General features: G+C 44.3%; 5 protein-coding genes across 5 annotated transcripts in view; all 5 read right to left on the reverse strand.

Annotated features, from left to right (window-relative positions):
* Positions 1-741, reverse strand: part of P884DRAFT_219971 (alkaline phosphatase) — a gene marked incomplete at its 5' end in the record, with an annotated part of 2649 nt that extends 1908 nt beyond the window's left edge. Inside the window, 2 exons of the mRNA XM_069439434.1 lie at positions 36-154; positions 219-741. Of these exons, the coding sequence (XP_069299224.1) occupies positions 36-154; positions 219-741 (642 nt within the window). The remainder of the gene's footprint in view (positions 1-35; positions 155-218) is intronic.
* Positions 742-1885: 1144 nt separating this feature from the next.
* On the reverse strand, positions 1886-3178 carry P884DRAFT_196340 (uncharacterized protein; the record flags this gene model as incomplete). Its single annotated transcript, XM_069437974.1, has 2 exons — positions 1886-2817; positions 3061-3178. 2 exons carry the CDS (start codon positions 3176-3178, stop codon positions 1886-1888), a joined length of 1050 nt encoding a protein of 349 aa, XP_069299225.1.
* A 1060-nt stretch (positions 3179-4238) lies between these two features.
* P884DRAFT_321648 (uncharacterized protein) lies at positions 4239-5080 on the reverse strand (the record flags this gene model as incomplete). Its single annotated transcript, XM_069445409.1, has 2 exons — positions 4239-5032; positions 5074-5080. 2 exons carry the CDS (start codon positions 5078-5080, stop codon positions 4239-4241), a joined length of 801 nt encoding a protein of 266 aa, XP_069299226.1.
* A 7246-nt stretch (positions 5081-12326) lies between these two features.
* Positions 12327-13450, reverse strand: P884DRAFT_112056 (uncharacterized protein). Its single transcript, XM_069437085.1, has 2 exons — positions 13337-13450; positions 12327-13284 (listed from the first exon to the last, which is right to left on the reverse strand). Exons 1-2 carry the CDS (start codon positions 13401-13403, stop codon positions 12665-12667), a joined length of 687 nt encoding a protein of 228 aa, XP_069299227.1. The 5' UTR covers positions 13404-13450; the 3' UTR covers positions 12327-12664.
* A 403-nt stretch (positions 13451-13853) lies between these two features.
* On the reverse strand, positions 13854-14696 carry P884DRAFT_276130 (uncharacterized protein; the record flags this gene model as incomplete). Its single annotated transcript, XM_069442914.1, has 4 exons — positions 13854-13939; positions 14109-14273; positions 14333-14413; positions 14510-14696. The coding sequence occupies 4 exons, from the start codon at positions 14694-14696 to the stop codon at positions 13854-13856; spliced, it is 519 nt and encodes a 172-aa protein (XP_069299228.1).
* Positions 14697-14907: the final 211 nt, after the last annotated feature.

Genomic DNA, 14907 nt, shown 5'->3' on the forward strand with positions numbered 1-14907 from the left:
GGGGGGAGCGGCAGCATTGTTCCGGAGAAACCCACCATCTGGTGGCCGAGGACGGGGAACTCATCGACGGCAAGCAACGACTGGTACCGGCCGTTGACCGTCTTGTGCCCGAGCAGGCGGGCGGCCGTGATCATGTTGGTGGTCATGCCATCACCTGTCGTGCTCGTCAGTCTCTCCCCGGTCCGATGCTTCCCGTCGGGCACCGCAGGGAGACTTACCGATGAAAAAGATGACGTTCTTGGCCTTTTTCTTGGTGGCCAGGGGCCGAACGGTCCACTTGGCCGTGGTGGTCTTGCCATTGTAGTACTTGAACGTGACGGTGTACTCGCCGGGCTCGTACAGTGCCACGCGACGGTACACTTTGGACGCGACGTTGACGACCGAAGGCGTGTTGGCATCCTTGGCGAACAGGTCCTCGTACCAGGAAAAGGTCCACTTCTCCAGCTTGGGCTCGCTGCGCTCGAAGAAGTCGGCGATGCTCTTGGGCCGGTGGCCGTCCTTGGCAATGGTGGCCGTGAATTTCTCGTCCGGCACGCCATTGTTGAAGGCCTCGGATCCGTTCTTGGGCGCGTGAACCTCGAAGCGGATGTCGAATTCCTGGCCGGGGAGGAAGTCCTGCTGGTCAGGAGGTAGCACGCAACCGAGATCCGGGCAGGTACCCAGCCGCTGGAAGGTTTGGGCCGTGACGGCAGACAGCGAAGCTGCCAGACACAGCGCCGCGGCATTGGCTTTGAGCAGCATCTTGGCGGAGCGAGTGAGGTGGAAGCGCGACCGACCGACGATCAAGAATGATGCATCTCGCGAGAGCTCCCGGGGGGGGAAGGGGGGGCAGCTCGGATCGACGAACCCCGCCCGGGTTATTATATGAATTGCTGCAGTGAACCCGAGCTCCGCTACCCCATTGTCTTAACCAGCCAGAGCCACGGGGGAAGGGGCCGTCGTCGGCGCTCCCACGAGTGGAGGACGCGCCGGGATCGCGTCCTTCCTCAATTGGAAACCAGCATCTTCACTGAGGCCTCACGGGAATCACGGTGAGCATCTGGAGCACGTGGCGCTCGAAAACGTCCACCGATTTGCTGGGGCAGCTCCTCATGCCCAGATACTATGTGTAAGTATGCTCAGATGCTCATGTACTGTACACTAGTACAGAGTAGCATCGCCCACCTCTCACGACCTGAGAAGCCGAGGTTCCGTTGGTGCACCACTGGGCGCGGAAGTCTTGGACCAGCGCGAGCCCATGTTGACTCTCTTCAAGCTTCGATGCCAAGACGGCGACCCGAGCCCGGCCGCAAACGTGCTCCGGCCGGCAAGTCTGATTGGCGACCGCCACGCGCCCGGTCGCCAGCAAGGCCGGGCGTGCCTGCAGCGAACGCACCACACCTGCGGCTTTGATGAGTTCGTGGGTTGCGTGCATGCCTGCGAATGGAGGGACAAGAGCGCGCAGGTTAATGCCGTAATTAATTGGTCTCTGAAGCGGGTCTTTTCTCGCTTCTCCGGACTGTTGGGCCTTTTTTTTTTTTTTTTTTTGTTTTTTTATCTCTCCCACACACACTCTCCCCTCTCTTCTCTTTTCTCCTCTTCTGATCAATTCTTTCTGTGTATGGAGGAAGAATGGAGGAGAGGAAGTTGCTCTTGAGGTCGAGATCTGAGTCAATCACTAATAGCTGTTAAATGACGTTGCGCGACAACAGCTTGGAGATTGAAACCGTACGAGAGGTGCTCATCGGCAGGATTGCCTCTCCAATCTATGTTGAATACTCCCGGTCATGGTGTCGTCTCGACAAATCCATTTGCAGGTTGATCGAAACTGAGAGGAAGTGAGTGGCTAGGACTTCGAGATGTCCTAGTCCGACGCTTACGACAGGTCTCTTTCATAATTAATAGATCATGGATGACCAACCCTGCTCTGCCTTAAATCGTCCGTCAACACCACTCCGGACCGCCATAGTTGCTCTGCCAGGGCCCTCGCCTCCTGCTCATCAAGTCTCCCGTCAGGACCCAGGCAGGAGGAATGGAACCACACCATCTCTCCGAGCGCATCGTTCCCGGTCCCCCTTTTCAGTCCGTGGACCAGCGCGTCCAGGTTCCCTCTGCGCACCCCTCCCCCGACAATAACCTCTAGCCCCTTCGCCTCCGCGGCAGCAGCACCACTGCCGATCACCCCTTTCAACCCTTCCAAATTCCCCAGCGCCGGGCCCCTCCCGCCCGAAGTCAACACGCCGTCAAACCCGCACTCTCTCACGCTTCGCATCACCCCTTCGATATTATTATCATCATCCCCTCCCGAGCAGGAGGAGGAGGAGAGGAGATCATCCACGGCCCGATGCAGGACGCACGCTAACCGGGGCGACGGTGGTCGCTCTCCCTCTCCCTCGCTCTCGCTCTCGATCTCCTTAACCAGGCTAACTAGCTCCCTATTACGCTCCACGTCCAGCTCGAGCCGTCGTCCGTCGTCGCCGAGGCGGAGGGCGCCAAAGACGAAGCCGTCTCCGTGCCGGGGGCTGAGCAGGCCGGAGGCGGCGAAGGCGCGGATCGAGGCGGCCATGGCGGCCAGCTCGGACGGGGTGTAGAGGAAGTCCTGATCAGGCCGCTGCCGCGGGGTCGTCGTCGGTTCCGGAGCCCGGTCGGGAGCCCGGTCGCCGCCGGTGTCGTCTGTAGTAATAGGGGTGTTGTTGGGTATCGTCCATGTTGCTGACTTGGGCGGCCCGCGGGGTCGGATCATGATGCGGATGGCTGGTCTCGGACGGCGGTCGGAGGCGCCGAGGGAGGAGAGGAGGGCAGCTAGCTCGGAGACGGTCGGCGTCGTTCCGCCCAGGGCTTGCGAGTTAATAAGTATGTGAGTCAGCCAGCTGCAGAGCATTTTTTTTAAAAAAAAAACGATGGAGAGGCAAGGGCGTAGGGGGGTGGCTGTGTGGCAGAGGTAAATTCAAAGAAAGCAAGTCATGAAATCGATGTTAATTCACGGAGAGGCCAGCAACGTGCACTGCGAGACCACGGCGTGCATGAAAACGAGTGCTCTTACTATGTAGGTAAGAAAAGGCTTTCTGCTCGTTCACTTACCATACGACCCGGCTCGGTTCAACTCGAGCCGCCTTGCTCCCAGTGATACGGCTAGTAAGCCATCATCTGGGCCAAAGATGGGCACTTCCAGCCGTGGATAAGCTTTGTCCAAGGCCATCTTGGAGGTTGCCTTTTTTCTTTTCTTTTTTTTTTTTTTTAATATCAATGGGCTGCTTGAACGATGCGATGCTGAACAGGTCAGCAGAGAAGAGCCGAGACAGTCTTTAAATAAATACCTTAATTAGGTAGTGAACGATTAGCACGGAACGCCAACTTGGTACCCATTAAAGCGCACCGACTTCACGATCATGTCGTACCTAGAGATCAAGTGCACCGTAGAGCATGCGGCATGGCTGTCCCAAAGGTTGGATCCTATCGCGCTGTCGGCGATCCCAGTTAACTACCCCGCGAGAAGTGATGTCGTCGGCCCGCTTTGGCCTGGGTCTCGGCATTCGCGATCCGATGTTGCAAAAAGCTTATTTCGACGGCGACTGGCAATATTAGTAGTCACTTTCCTAGGTAGTTCGCGTTACCGACTACATTAGACGCGTCAGTGTACGTCACCAGAATATGCCATCCGATGCAATACCGTGTAACCCGTGTAAACACTGGGCCACAACTTCCTACAAAATTCCAAAAAAAAAAAAAAAAAAAAAAAAAAAATCCAATCTCCAGGAAGAAATTCGCACCCTCATCACAAGTTCACATGGCAGGTTAATCATGCTTTGAAAACCAATACCTGTAGAAAAGCAGCGATTTGCATTCCCCATTCCCTGAAGAGACTAGAAGCGAAGTGCTATACCAGGCGTCCTAGAGCGATATTAGTTATTCCCTGGAGGAACTTTGCCTAGAGGATATAGCTGATGTGCAGAGAAGGAATCTGTCAGGTAAATTGGAACTATCGTGCTCGTGCCGTATCTTTCCCACTTGATCACCTACTCTACCGCCTTCCTTGTGGTCGTGGGTCCAGAATGTCCTCGACCTCATCCTCGTCCCTTGAACCTCCCCGACGGGGTGCGACCCCTCTTCCAGAACTGCGTCCACAACCGAGAACATCCTCTCTAGGGACTTCCGCTGCTGGGTTTCAGGTGTGCGGTCATTTTGGCCATGATTCGTACAACGCGTGTCACGTGAACTCCAGCTGGAAAGTCGCTACCTCGTCCAAACTGCTGCTGGACTTAACCCTTCCTTCTCTTCCCCGGCACTGTAAAGGAGGTGTCTGGAGTGCCACCTTGTTGTCTAGCATCGCTTGACTGGCTGTCCTGTAACACGGACCCGGCATCTGACTGCATCAAGCCCCCTAGATCCTGGGAAAGCCCGGTTGTTGTATCGGAAGGGGGTAGGGCATCAAAGTCTAACTCCAACGGCAACTGATCGATGGCGGAGCAGATGTTCTTAAAATGCTCGGGCATCCATATATCGTAGACGTTTTTCGTAAATCGATATGCCGTCCATTTTTCCTTTCCGTCAAGCGCAGTGAAGTCGAATTTGTGGATTGGATGCCAGTAGTACTTGGTGTCGTTCCCGGCTATTACCGGGTAGTGGCCGTAGATCCGGACCGAAGTATTGTCATGCGAGATAGAGAAGGCGAGGATTTTCCGGTTGACCTCATCTTCACGTTTTACAGCACGGAAGAGATCGACGATAGCCCGTACCGCAAGCGTCATGCTGTAGGCGTTCTGCCGGTCTGCGATGTCGAGCGCTCCGGTACCACACTTCACCTCACAGGTCAGGAAGGGGAAGTACATATAGTACGTGGCCATCAACGGGGAGGCATCTCCAGCGATAAGGTCGCCAATATATGGCGATAGCTTGGTAAGCTGGTCCTCGGTAAACGCCTCTCGTCTGAACCCGATAGAGTAGTCAGGCTGTGGACGAATGCTAGTAAGAGGCATCGAGTTACTCCACCCTTCGTTGACGCTCTCGATCAGGATGTCAAGGTGCTTTGCACCAAATATGGCAAGACTTTCGGCTAAAGGGACAATCAGCCTACTAATATCTTGAATTACTTACGCCTCATTTTTATTACATATCTTCTCATATATTATTTCGAAGATATCATCTTGTGACGAACCCAACTCAGACTTCTTCTAAAAGGGTTTAGACGAAGGTAAGTAACGCAGGACAAGTATACAGGTCGTCTAAGGGATTCGGTAAAGCCAAAGGGTTTACAACAACAGAGTTGTCTCTTTATAGCAGTATGATGCTATTAGGAGTACTATGATTATAAGTTACTATTACTAGTAAACTCTTAGAGTCTACCGAAACGAGTAACTATCTATATATATATATAACCTTCTTAGATTACCCTAATTAGTCCTTGGTTAGTGATCCTAGTAAGCTGCTTATCGTGATTAGTGACTTTATATTGATCTTGGTGATTATAAGCTAGTGTGTAGTAGGGCTTATAATGCTTCCTACGTTATAATTAGTTCCTTCCGTCCTTTTGGCTTGATTAGCCTATCTGTACCGGTAGCCTAGGTAGTATCTATATATATATTTCTGTGATACAATGCCTTCCCTTCGAGGCTTTTGACCTGAAAGCCCTCTTAGGCCGTTTCAAATAGCGCTAATACCCTCTTGTAACTTGCTCCTATGAGTTCCCCCCCTTTACTCCCTTCTGCCGTTTATTATAGCTAACCGTGTAAAGAAATACTATTATAATATAATATGTAAACGTCGTATCTTAGTTACTATAATTAAGTAGGACGGTTCTGAAACTATATTATATTCTAACTATTAGTATATAATGCCTAAGAAGCATTATATTATATTAGGAAATTCTAAGAGGTATTTAAATTATACGTATAAGGGAAAGTCTTATAATAGGCCGAATGTAGCGGATTCCTATAAGTAGCTTCTATTTATCCTCTTATTTCTGTTCTAACTTATTATAGTATTATATAACTAGCGTAAGTAAGATAGGCTAGAGGAGGAAATTTTGGTAGTAGAGGATCTGCTTTAGTAAACTTTAAGCTACCTTATACGTTTACGTCATTAAAAACGAATATTATATAACTAGAGTAATAAATTCGTTTGTCAAGGTATATAGGGTTTAGATAAAGAGGATAGGGTGGTAACTCTGATGTCGGGAGAATAGGATTTGATAGGTTAGGCATAGGCGTTAGGCGCCTTCGGTGTAATTGACTAGGAAGTAGTTAGCTTGTCCCTAGGGTCGACTCCTATTGGTACTTCTTCCTTCTTAGACGCTGGTTAGGTTCCTAAGTCAGCCCCTATAGTCGGTTAGGGTTCCTCTGGTAGAACTATTCTAGCTTCTTAGGGTAGTTTAGGTTCTTGACCGGCTCCTATAAGTTGTCTTCTGTTCTAAAATCAAGCTATTTAACTAGATACTATAGTTCCCTATTAATAATATATGAATCTAGGATTTCTTTGACGTCCTATTCTTCCTCTTCGTCCTCTGCTTTGATGTTTATAGCGATCTTAGCGTTTTTCGATACTAGTTCGAGAAGTAAAATATAAAAAACATCTGTCTGTAGTTATATAGATAATAGTAACGATAATTAGTAGTTAGATATTAAGATTTATTCTTTGATAACAAAGGGTCTAACCTTCTTAAAGTCTAGCTTCGTACTTAGTCATTTGGTTTATAGGTTTTATATAATTAGATAGACTTTATCTCCCCTCTCTAGGTAAGGTCCCTTAAGCCTGTGTTTGTCGTAGTGATTTTTTATTCTAGTTCTAATAAACTCGAGTTTCTTTTTAAGTTTCTTATATAGTATATATATCTGCTCTACTTTGACTGCCGCTCTTAGTACTATAACCTCTAGTCTTTGCCTTAGGTCTGCTTTATATCTATAGTTTATAAAGAATAGTATAACTTCAGTTATTTCTGTTAGCATTATATTATAGGCAAGTTATACTATTAGTAGTAGTATAACCTAGTTATCTTACTAGTAGTTGATATAGGAATAGAGATATTACTTAATAACTTAGTTTAGTTATTCCGTTTGTCTATTAGTCTATAGGTAATATACTATTAACAGTTTGCTATTAATACCTAATCGTTATATTAACGCTTGCTAGAACTTTAATACGAACTTGGTATCTCTATTAGTAATCTATTCTTATAGCTAAGTATATACTAATATAACTTGCCGATAGATTATATCTACTAGCTATTTAGCTATCTAGGACTCCTTATAGGGAAAGAAGTATACCTATTTAGTTAGGCAATCTACTATAGTAAGAATACTATCGTAGATTACTCCTATAGCTATATCCTTAGATTCTAGTAGCTTTGTAATAAAGTCTATTATAACTAAACTCTATAGTTTATTAGCTATTAATAGTAGCTAGAGTAGCCTATACGGCTTATATTATACCATCTTACTTTAATTACAGATATTATAGCTCCATACGACTTCCTTAACTTATACCGTTAGTTATAAGAAGTCGTAGTATTTCTTGACTTATACAATAGTCTTTGTAACTCCTTTATATCCTCCAAGTTTCGACTCGTAGAGTTCTTAAATCATTCGTAGCTATTAGTCTTTATTATAGATATACGCTTTACCTTAGTACTAGAGTTTCCTATCTTTTTCTTCTACTCCGTTAGGTACTATTAGTCTAGGTGCTACTTGATACTATGCCTCGTTAATCCTTTCTTCTCGAAAGATTACGTAACATTCTAGGAACAAGTCGAGTAGATTATCTTCTATAGGTGTCTACGTTTCGTGATATAGCGTTCCGTCTATTCGTTCCTTAAATAATAGTAGCGTTGTTTCTATTCGTCCTTCTATATGATCCGTTCGTCAGCTTAAAGCGTCCGCTCGTACGTTCTCTTTGCCTTTCTTATAGCAGATCTCAAAGTTAAATTCCACGAGGAATTCTACCTACCGTATTTATTGTCCGTTAAGCTCCTTTGTCGTTATAAAGTACTACAAATTCTTATAATCTATATATACTTGTACTAGTTCGATCGTACCGCTAAGGTATAGTCGCTATTCCTTAAAAGCTTTAATAATTATAAGTAGTTCCTTGTTATAGATTAGATAGTTAAGACGTAGTCTATCAAGCTTCTTTAAAAAGAAGGCTATAGGATATAGCTTCCCTTATTTATCTCGTTATCCTAATTGTCCTCCGATAGTATAGTCTAAAGCGTCCGTTTCTACCTTAAATAGCTTCTTAGGGTCTAGTAATACTAGTATTAGATCCTTAGTAATGGTATCGCGAATCTATATAAATGCTTACTTGTATCACTCTTCCTATTAGAACTTAGTGTTCTTCTTAGTAAGCTCGTATAATAGTTATACGATCGCTCTAAAGTTCCTAATAAATATCTAGTAGAAGTTCGTAAATCCGATGAAACTTCGTACTTCCGTAACTAACGTTAGTTATAGCCAATTCTTAATAGCTTTAACCTTTAAGAGTTCTATCCGAATTTGTCCTAGGGATATCTTATATCTTAAAAATACTATCTTCTTAATATAGAATTTACTCTTTTCCTTATTAATTAATAGCTTATATATATATAATATATCTAGTACTACTCTTATATACTTCTGGTGTTTGTCTATTGTCTTAGAGAAGATAAGTATATTGTCGAGATAATATACCGTAAATTTGTCGAGAAAGGGGTAGATAGCTTGATTAATTAGGGCTTAGAACGTTGCTAATACGTTTATAAGTCCGAATAGTATAATAAGGTACTTATAGTAGCTATAGGGTATCTTAAAGGCCGTTTTCCACTCGTCGCCTTCTTTGATCTATATATAGTTATAGGCCGATAGCAAGTTAGGACATATAAAATATTAGGCTCCTACTAACTAATCCCGGAGCTATAAGATTAGCAGTAATAGGTATCGATTCTTTATAGTCTATTCGTTAAGTTACCAATAGTTAATATATAACTATAGCTTTCTATCTTTCTTAGGTATAAACAGGATTAGGTAGCCTACTAGTAATATTAATAGGTAGATATATCCTCTTTAAAGGTTTTCCTTTAGATATTATTTAAGTTCTTTATTCTATATCTAGCTTATATAATAGATCTTAAAGAACTTTAGTTATATTCCTTCCTTAAGCTTGATCTCGTGATCCTATAGGCCGTATTCTAGTAGTCCTTCTAGGTATTTCGGTTCGAATGCTAGGTATCCTTCGTATTCCTTTGGTACTTCCCTAGTCTTGTCTCGTTTCTTGGTTTTCTGATAGTATACGAATTTGGTTCCGTCTATAGCAATACTAGCGATTTCTCCTATCTCGATCTACTATTCTAGTTATAGTGTTCTGTATACGTTAACGGAGAGAACAGCTATTAGCGGTTCGGCTCGTTCCTCTTATTATAGTGTCGATGTCATTATACCGCTTCTTCTAGAGTCCGTAATAGTCTGCCTACTATTACCTATCTCTTGCGGTAGATCCGTAGGACATGCCTTCCCTTAAGCATTGTCTATTTACAATCTTTATACGCTCCCTATCTCGCTAGTTAAATATAACTCCGTTTAGGGTTATAGGTAGCTACTATTCTTCTAGCTAATATCCGGGTTATAGTCTTTGTACTATAGTAGTCCTAGTATTATATCTTTGTTATCGCCTATATCTATAATACTAAATATAACTACTATAGTCTTCCCTACTATAGTAATATTAATTGGTTCGGTCTCCTTATATACCTATTACGTCGGGAATAGCCCTTTGATTATACTATACTTCCATTTTATTCTCTAGGGTATCTATAGCTAATTTACAAGTATTGGCAAAATCAGGTTTATCTCTACTCTACTATCTATTAATACGAGTATTTTATACTACTTCCATTATACCATTATCTATAGTCGCTTATCTTACCGTTATTATCTAAAGATTACGGCGATTTCCTATATTTCTACTAGGAGGTCTCGATATAGTAGTCTCTTACACTAGTTCCTCCTATACTATACTACCACTTGCTGCTATATAGGCGTTAATGGTTTTCAGGCCCCTCGAAGGGCCCTGACCCGTTTCCTAGGTTAGTATTGACCTCTTTAATTATTTAGCTAATGGCGGCTTCGTCGATTATACTTATTTCTACGAGCTATTAAGTGCTTGTAGCTTCTTACCATTAGGTCTGTTCTGCTTTCTATCGTATACATTATAGCTTTATCTAAAGCTCCTAAATTCGTGATTTCTTTTTGTCCTCGTGATAAAGATAATCGTTACTCTAGTATAAGTCCTATATGTCTTATCCTATTCTATAGTGCCTAGGCTAGGCTTGTCTTAGAACTACCGTAATACCTTTTAGACTCTAGGTTTCGATCTTCTAGAGTAATTCGGCCGCTCTATTTCCCGTGTTATAGACCCATTCTATAAGGTGTAAACTTTCGTCCCCGTTTTCCTATCGGGTCAGCTAGTAATTATTTTCGAATTTGTTATAGAAGTAGTATTAGCATTTATATACTATATACTAGAACTAGGGTACTTATATATATGCCTTATATCGAGGGTATAGTCATATAATATTACCTAGAAGATATTAGAATTCTTTTCTAAATCCTTCTTATTATATATAGACTGTAGGTACCTTAATGCTAAGGTAAGAATATTTCTTCTAGTAGCTTTCCTATATACATTTGTCTTTTCTACGGTTCGTATATATAAACTAATACTTAGGGTTCTATATATTATAGCTAAGTTACTAATCGTTAAAGTGCTTAGTATAACTATTAGGTCTATTATATATTATAGGCTATTTCCCTTTAATAGTCTCTATAATATATTAAAGTTCCCTTATCTTATTTCTAAGCTCTTCGCTCTACTAAGTAAATCGAGTCAGGCGTTTATCTCGTTCGTATAACTCCGTATTAAGCTAGAAAACTTCGTTATAGTACCATTCGATCTATTCCTAAAGGAATAGGATGTTCAGTCCGGGTCGGTCGACTCCTTAGGTGTCGGTCGTCTATAATCTATCTCGCCTCTACGTAACTATAAAACCCTACTACCTTAAGACTAGGAGAATCGAAATCGGTAGTATATACTCCCCTACTATATCCTATTTAGCAATACCTATTTCTAGGTCTATAGTAACTAGTTTAGAGTATAGCATCTGTTTGTCTTTGCTATTATTATTATATTTGAGACTATCTATATTGCTATCCCTATCTTTGTAGCTTATAGCTACTACTTCGATGACGTCCTTGGTCTTATCGATGACTATAGTTTCCTTTCCTAGGACTGGTTTCTAGTCTTTCTTCGGGCTTCGACATTCTTACTTATAGTGTCCTTTCTTTCTATAGTTATAGTAGGTAGTATTAGACTTGTCTTTAGCTATCTTCTTCTTATCCTACTTCTATACTATATCTATATCTATAGCTCTAGGATATATCCTATATAAGGTACTAATATATACTTACTTTCTCTTATTATTAGCTTTAACCGTAGTTCCGTTTATTTAACCTCGTTTCTATTACTCCTATATATAGAGTCGATCATCGATTCTAATAGCCTATACAATATATTTATCTAGAGTTTTAGGCTAGTTATACTTATATAGCTTGTCTTTAACCTTTTCCTTTAAGTTATTATAAAATAGTTATATTAATGCCTTATCATTAAACTAAGATTTAAGTATATCCTATTTAAACTATATAATATAGGAGGCTATTAACTTAGTTTATTAGAGATTAGCAAGCCTTTCTTATATATAAATCTTCTTATCTTTATTACTAAAGACCTTCTAAAGCTCTTCTTCGAAACGGTCATAGGATCGAAAGACTACCTATATAAATACGTTTTAGTTATCTTTATCCTCTTTAATAAGATAATCGTTCTATATAGGCTTAAACTATCTAAGTACCTTACCCTCTAATCTTATAGCTATATAGAAGACTTTAGCTTTATTATCTAGAAACTTGTCATCATTAAGCTAGAAGTAAGATCAGAGGTTAGTTAAAAACCCTATAAGGTCCTCCTTGGTTCCTCTATACTTACTAGGCGGTTCGATCTTAATACGGCTTACTTTAGCGTTCTCGAGCGCCTTGATTTTAGTATAAGCCTCGTTAACCAGTTTCTACAAATACTTTTCGCCATTCTCGAGTTCCTTGATTCGAGCTTAAGTAGCCTTATCTCTCTAGTCTAACTCCTAGATTCGCTACTAGAGTTAACCAAGCTAGGCAAGCAGCTATTCGGCCGTAACGCTAGTAGCTATATCGATATCAAGGTCGAAGTCACCTCCATTCTAAACCATAATAGAACAAAAGGAGTAATAGCAACGTATAATAAACCTAACTTAGACTTCTTCTAAAAGGGTTTAGACGAAGGTAAGTAATATAGGACAAGTATATAGGTCGTCTAAGAGATTCGGTAAAGCCAAAGGGTTTATAACAATAGAGTTGTCTCTTTATAGTAGTATGATACTATTAGGAGTACTATAATTATAAGTTACTATCACTAGTAAACTCTTAAAGTCTACCGAAACGAGTAACTATCTATATATATATATAACCTTCCCGGATCACCCTGATCAGTCCTTGGTTAGTGATCCTGGTGAGCCGCTCATCGCGATCAGTGACTTTACATTGATCTTGGTGATCGTAAGCTAGCGTATGGTAGGGCTTGTAGTGCTTCCTACGTTATGATTGGTTCCTTCCGTCCTTTCGGCTTGATTGGCCTATCCGTGCTGGTGGCCCAGGCGGCATCTGTATGTATATTTCTGTGACATATCTCGGAAGAGTGTATCCGTGGGAACTGGCTGCGTGTTCTCGAGGAGAGATCGACAAAGATCCTGACTGGCACTGGCTAAGCCTCCAGGAGCTTTCGTCATATAGCTGCCGTTAAACTGGAGGAGGGTCTCATAACGCTGGTCCTGATATTGTATGCTCGGCTTCTGGTCGCTAGGCGTCTTCGATATATCAGAATTCGATCGCTTCCGGGATAGATTAGATTTCTTCCGTGTAAGTAGACGGTTTATGCTGGAAACCGTCCGTGAGGGCCAGTTCCCTTCCTTTACCCAGTGAGAAACTGGGTCAATGCGTCCAGGCACGCCGCTACCAATCGCTGGCTCGCCAATTGTATCTCCGGCAGGATGTGTAGGGGATATCGGTTGTCGCTTCGGTCCACGGCGTTCTTGGGCCGCACCAGGCTCGATCGGTTCCTTGCGCTTGCGACCTTTGCTTTGCAGCGCCGGTGGATCCTGTTGAGACGGCGTCTCCCTGATCGCAGACGGACGTATACGGCGATTGGACTCGGCACGCCGGTTTGCGCCTTTACGCAACTGGATACCCTGGGGTTCTGTTCCTGCAACTGTCAGCGGGTGTTGTTAGGCGCGACGAAGAATGAGTACCTTGGGCCTTTGGCGCCGGTGATGGGAACCCTTTCTGGGCGGCAGCTTGGCCTCGAGTGCGGGCCATGGCGATGAGGACGGAGGAGAGGACGGCGTTTTGGGGAGTCTCGAGATGCAGCGGCATGTGGAAAATGGCTGGCTACCAAGCGATCATGCAGTCCAAGAGCGGGGTCACGTCAATGATGGGTTGCAGGGATCTTTGGCACTTTCGAGAACCGAAGGCTTCCCAATTGAACTAGCGTAAAAATGCACTTGCCTAATTAAGTAGCTCCTGTCTCGAAAAGAGGTTGCATGCGCATGCAGGAATGCACAGCTGCCAGCTCACCCGGCTCACCCCAATTGGCAGGTGAGCGCCAGCCATGCACACGCCGTTAAGATAGTCCTGCCATGGCGATCCGAGGTTGCTTTGACCGTCTCCCTTATCACTTCTGTCTGCCAGCAAAAAAAAAAAAAAAAAAAAGACTAGAAAAACCGCTGTGCGCTGCGAAGTGCCTTGTGATCCCTTGGCGAGCACCGCTTAACAGTGGCGATAGCCGTAGCCCCAAAGAGGAACAGCCATGTCCATCTGGAACTTGTGCTGCTTGGTCACAAACAGGCCCTCATCTTTTGATTCTACAGTCGCCAAGAGATCGTGGTTAGCTCAGAACCAGAGCACGTAAATTTGGGGGCGGTGAGAGGGATCTGGACGAGGCAAAAGCTCCGGTGCCGCAATGGGACCGTGAATTGGGGGCTTGTAATTGACTGTAGTGGGAAGGGACCGCGGGGAACTGACAGTTGATGACGATGGGCGTGTCCTGGTCAACAACCGAGTTGACCTCGATGGGAGACTCGGCTTGGCTGGTCGAGGACTCGCCAGAGGCGTTGGCCTCAGAGTCGGACTGGGCCGCCTCCTGCTGAATTCTAAGAGCCCGCGCTCTCAGCCGAAGCAGATGCTGCTCTAAATGCTCAGGTTAGCTGCTTAGACCTGTCCGTAGATTGAATTCACGCAGAACATACCGTGTCTCCAGTAGCGGGCGCAGAGATTGCCGACGTTGGGCGAGAAACGCGAGAGAGAGGCGTTCAGGAAGTAATGCTCGACTAACCATTCACTCGTTAATTAGCGATCAATTCACGGTGGCCGATGACCTTTCCTTGGTGAGATACGGTTTCGATGGGAAAGAGAGAAACACTTACAGACACACAGTTGAGTGTACTTGCGGCGGGCCCTGTTACCCATGTACTGGGTCATCATCTCGCCGACCCAGCCCCAATCCTTCTCTTCGTTGAAGAAGATGTCATCACCAAGGCGCTTGGGTGAGTGAGGAATGAGCCGGAGCCAGAAGTACTCCTCTTCCTCCCTAGACCAAACTTTGCCACCCATGATGATCTCGTGAATGAAATGAAAAGCTTGTTGGTGTTATTGATCTGTGGATGAAGAGCGTAGAGGCTTGCGGTAGCTCGAGAGAAGTTGTTGTGATGGAGAGGGAAGCAGAAGAGTGTGATGGAGGAAGAGAGCTGGGCTGGGGGGTTAAATAGGCCAGGGCAGCTGCTCGGGTGACAGACCATCTGAGCTATGCTCCGGCCACAATAGG

This window comes from Thermothelomyces heterothallicus (genome assembly GCF_042370625.1).
Source record: "Thermothelomyces heterothallicus CBS 202.75 unplaced genomic scaffold P884_scaffold_6, whole genome shotgun sequence".
NCBI lineage: Eukaryota > Fungi > Ascomycota > Sordariomycetes > Sordariales > Chaetomiaceae > Thermothelomyces > Thermothelomyces heterothallicus.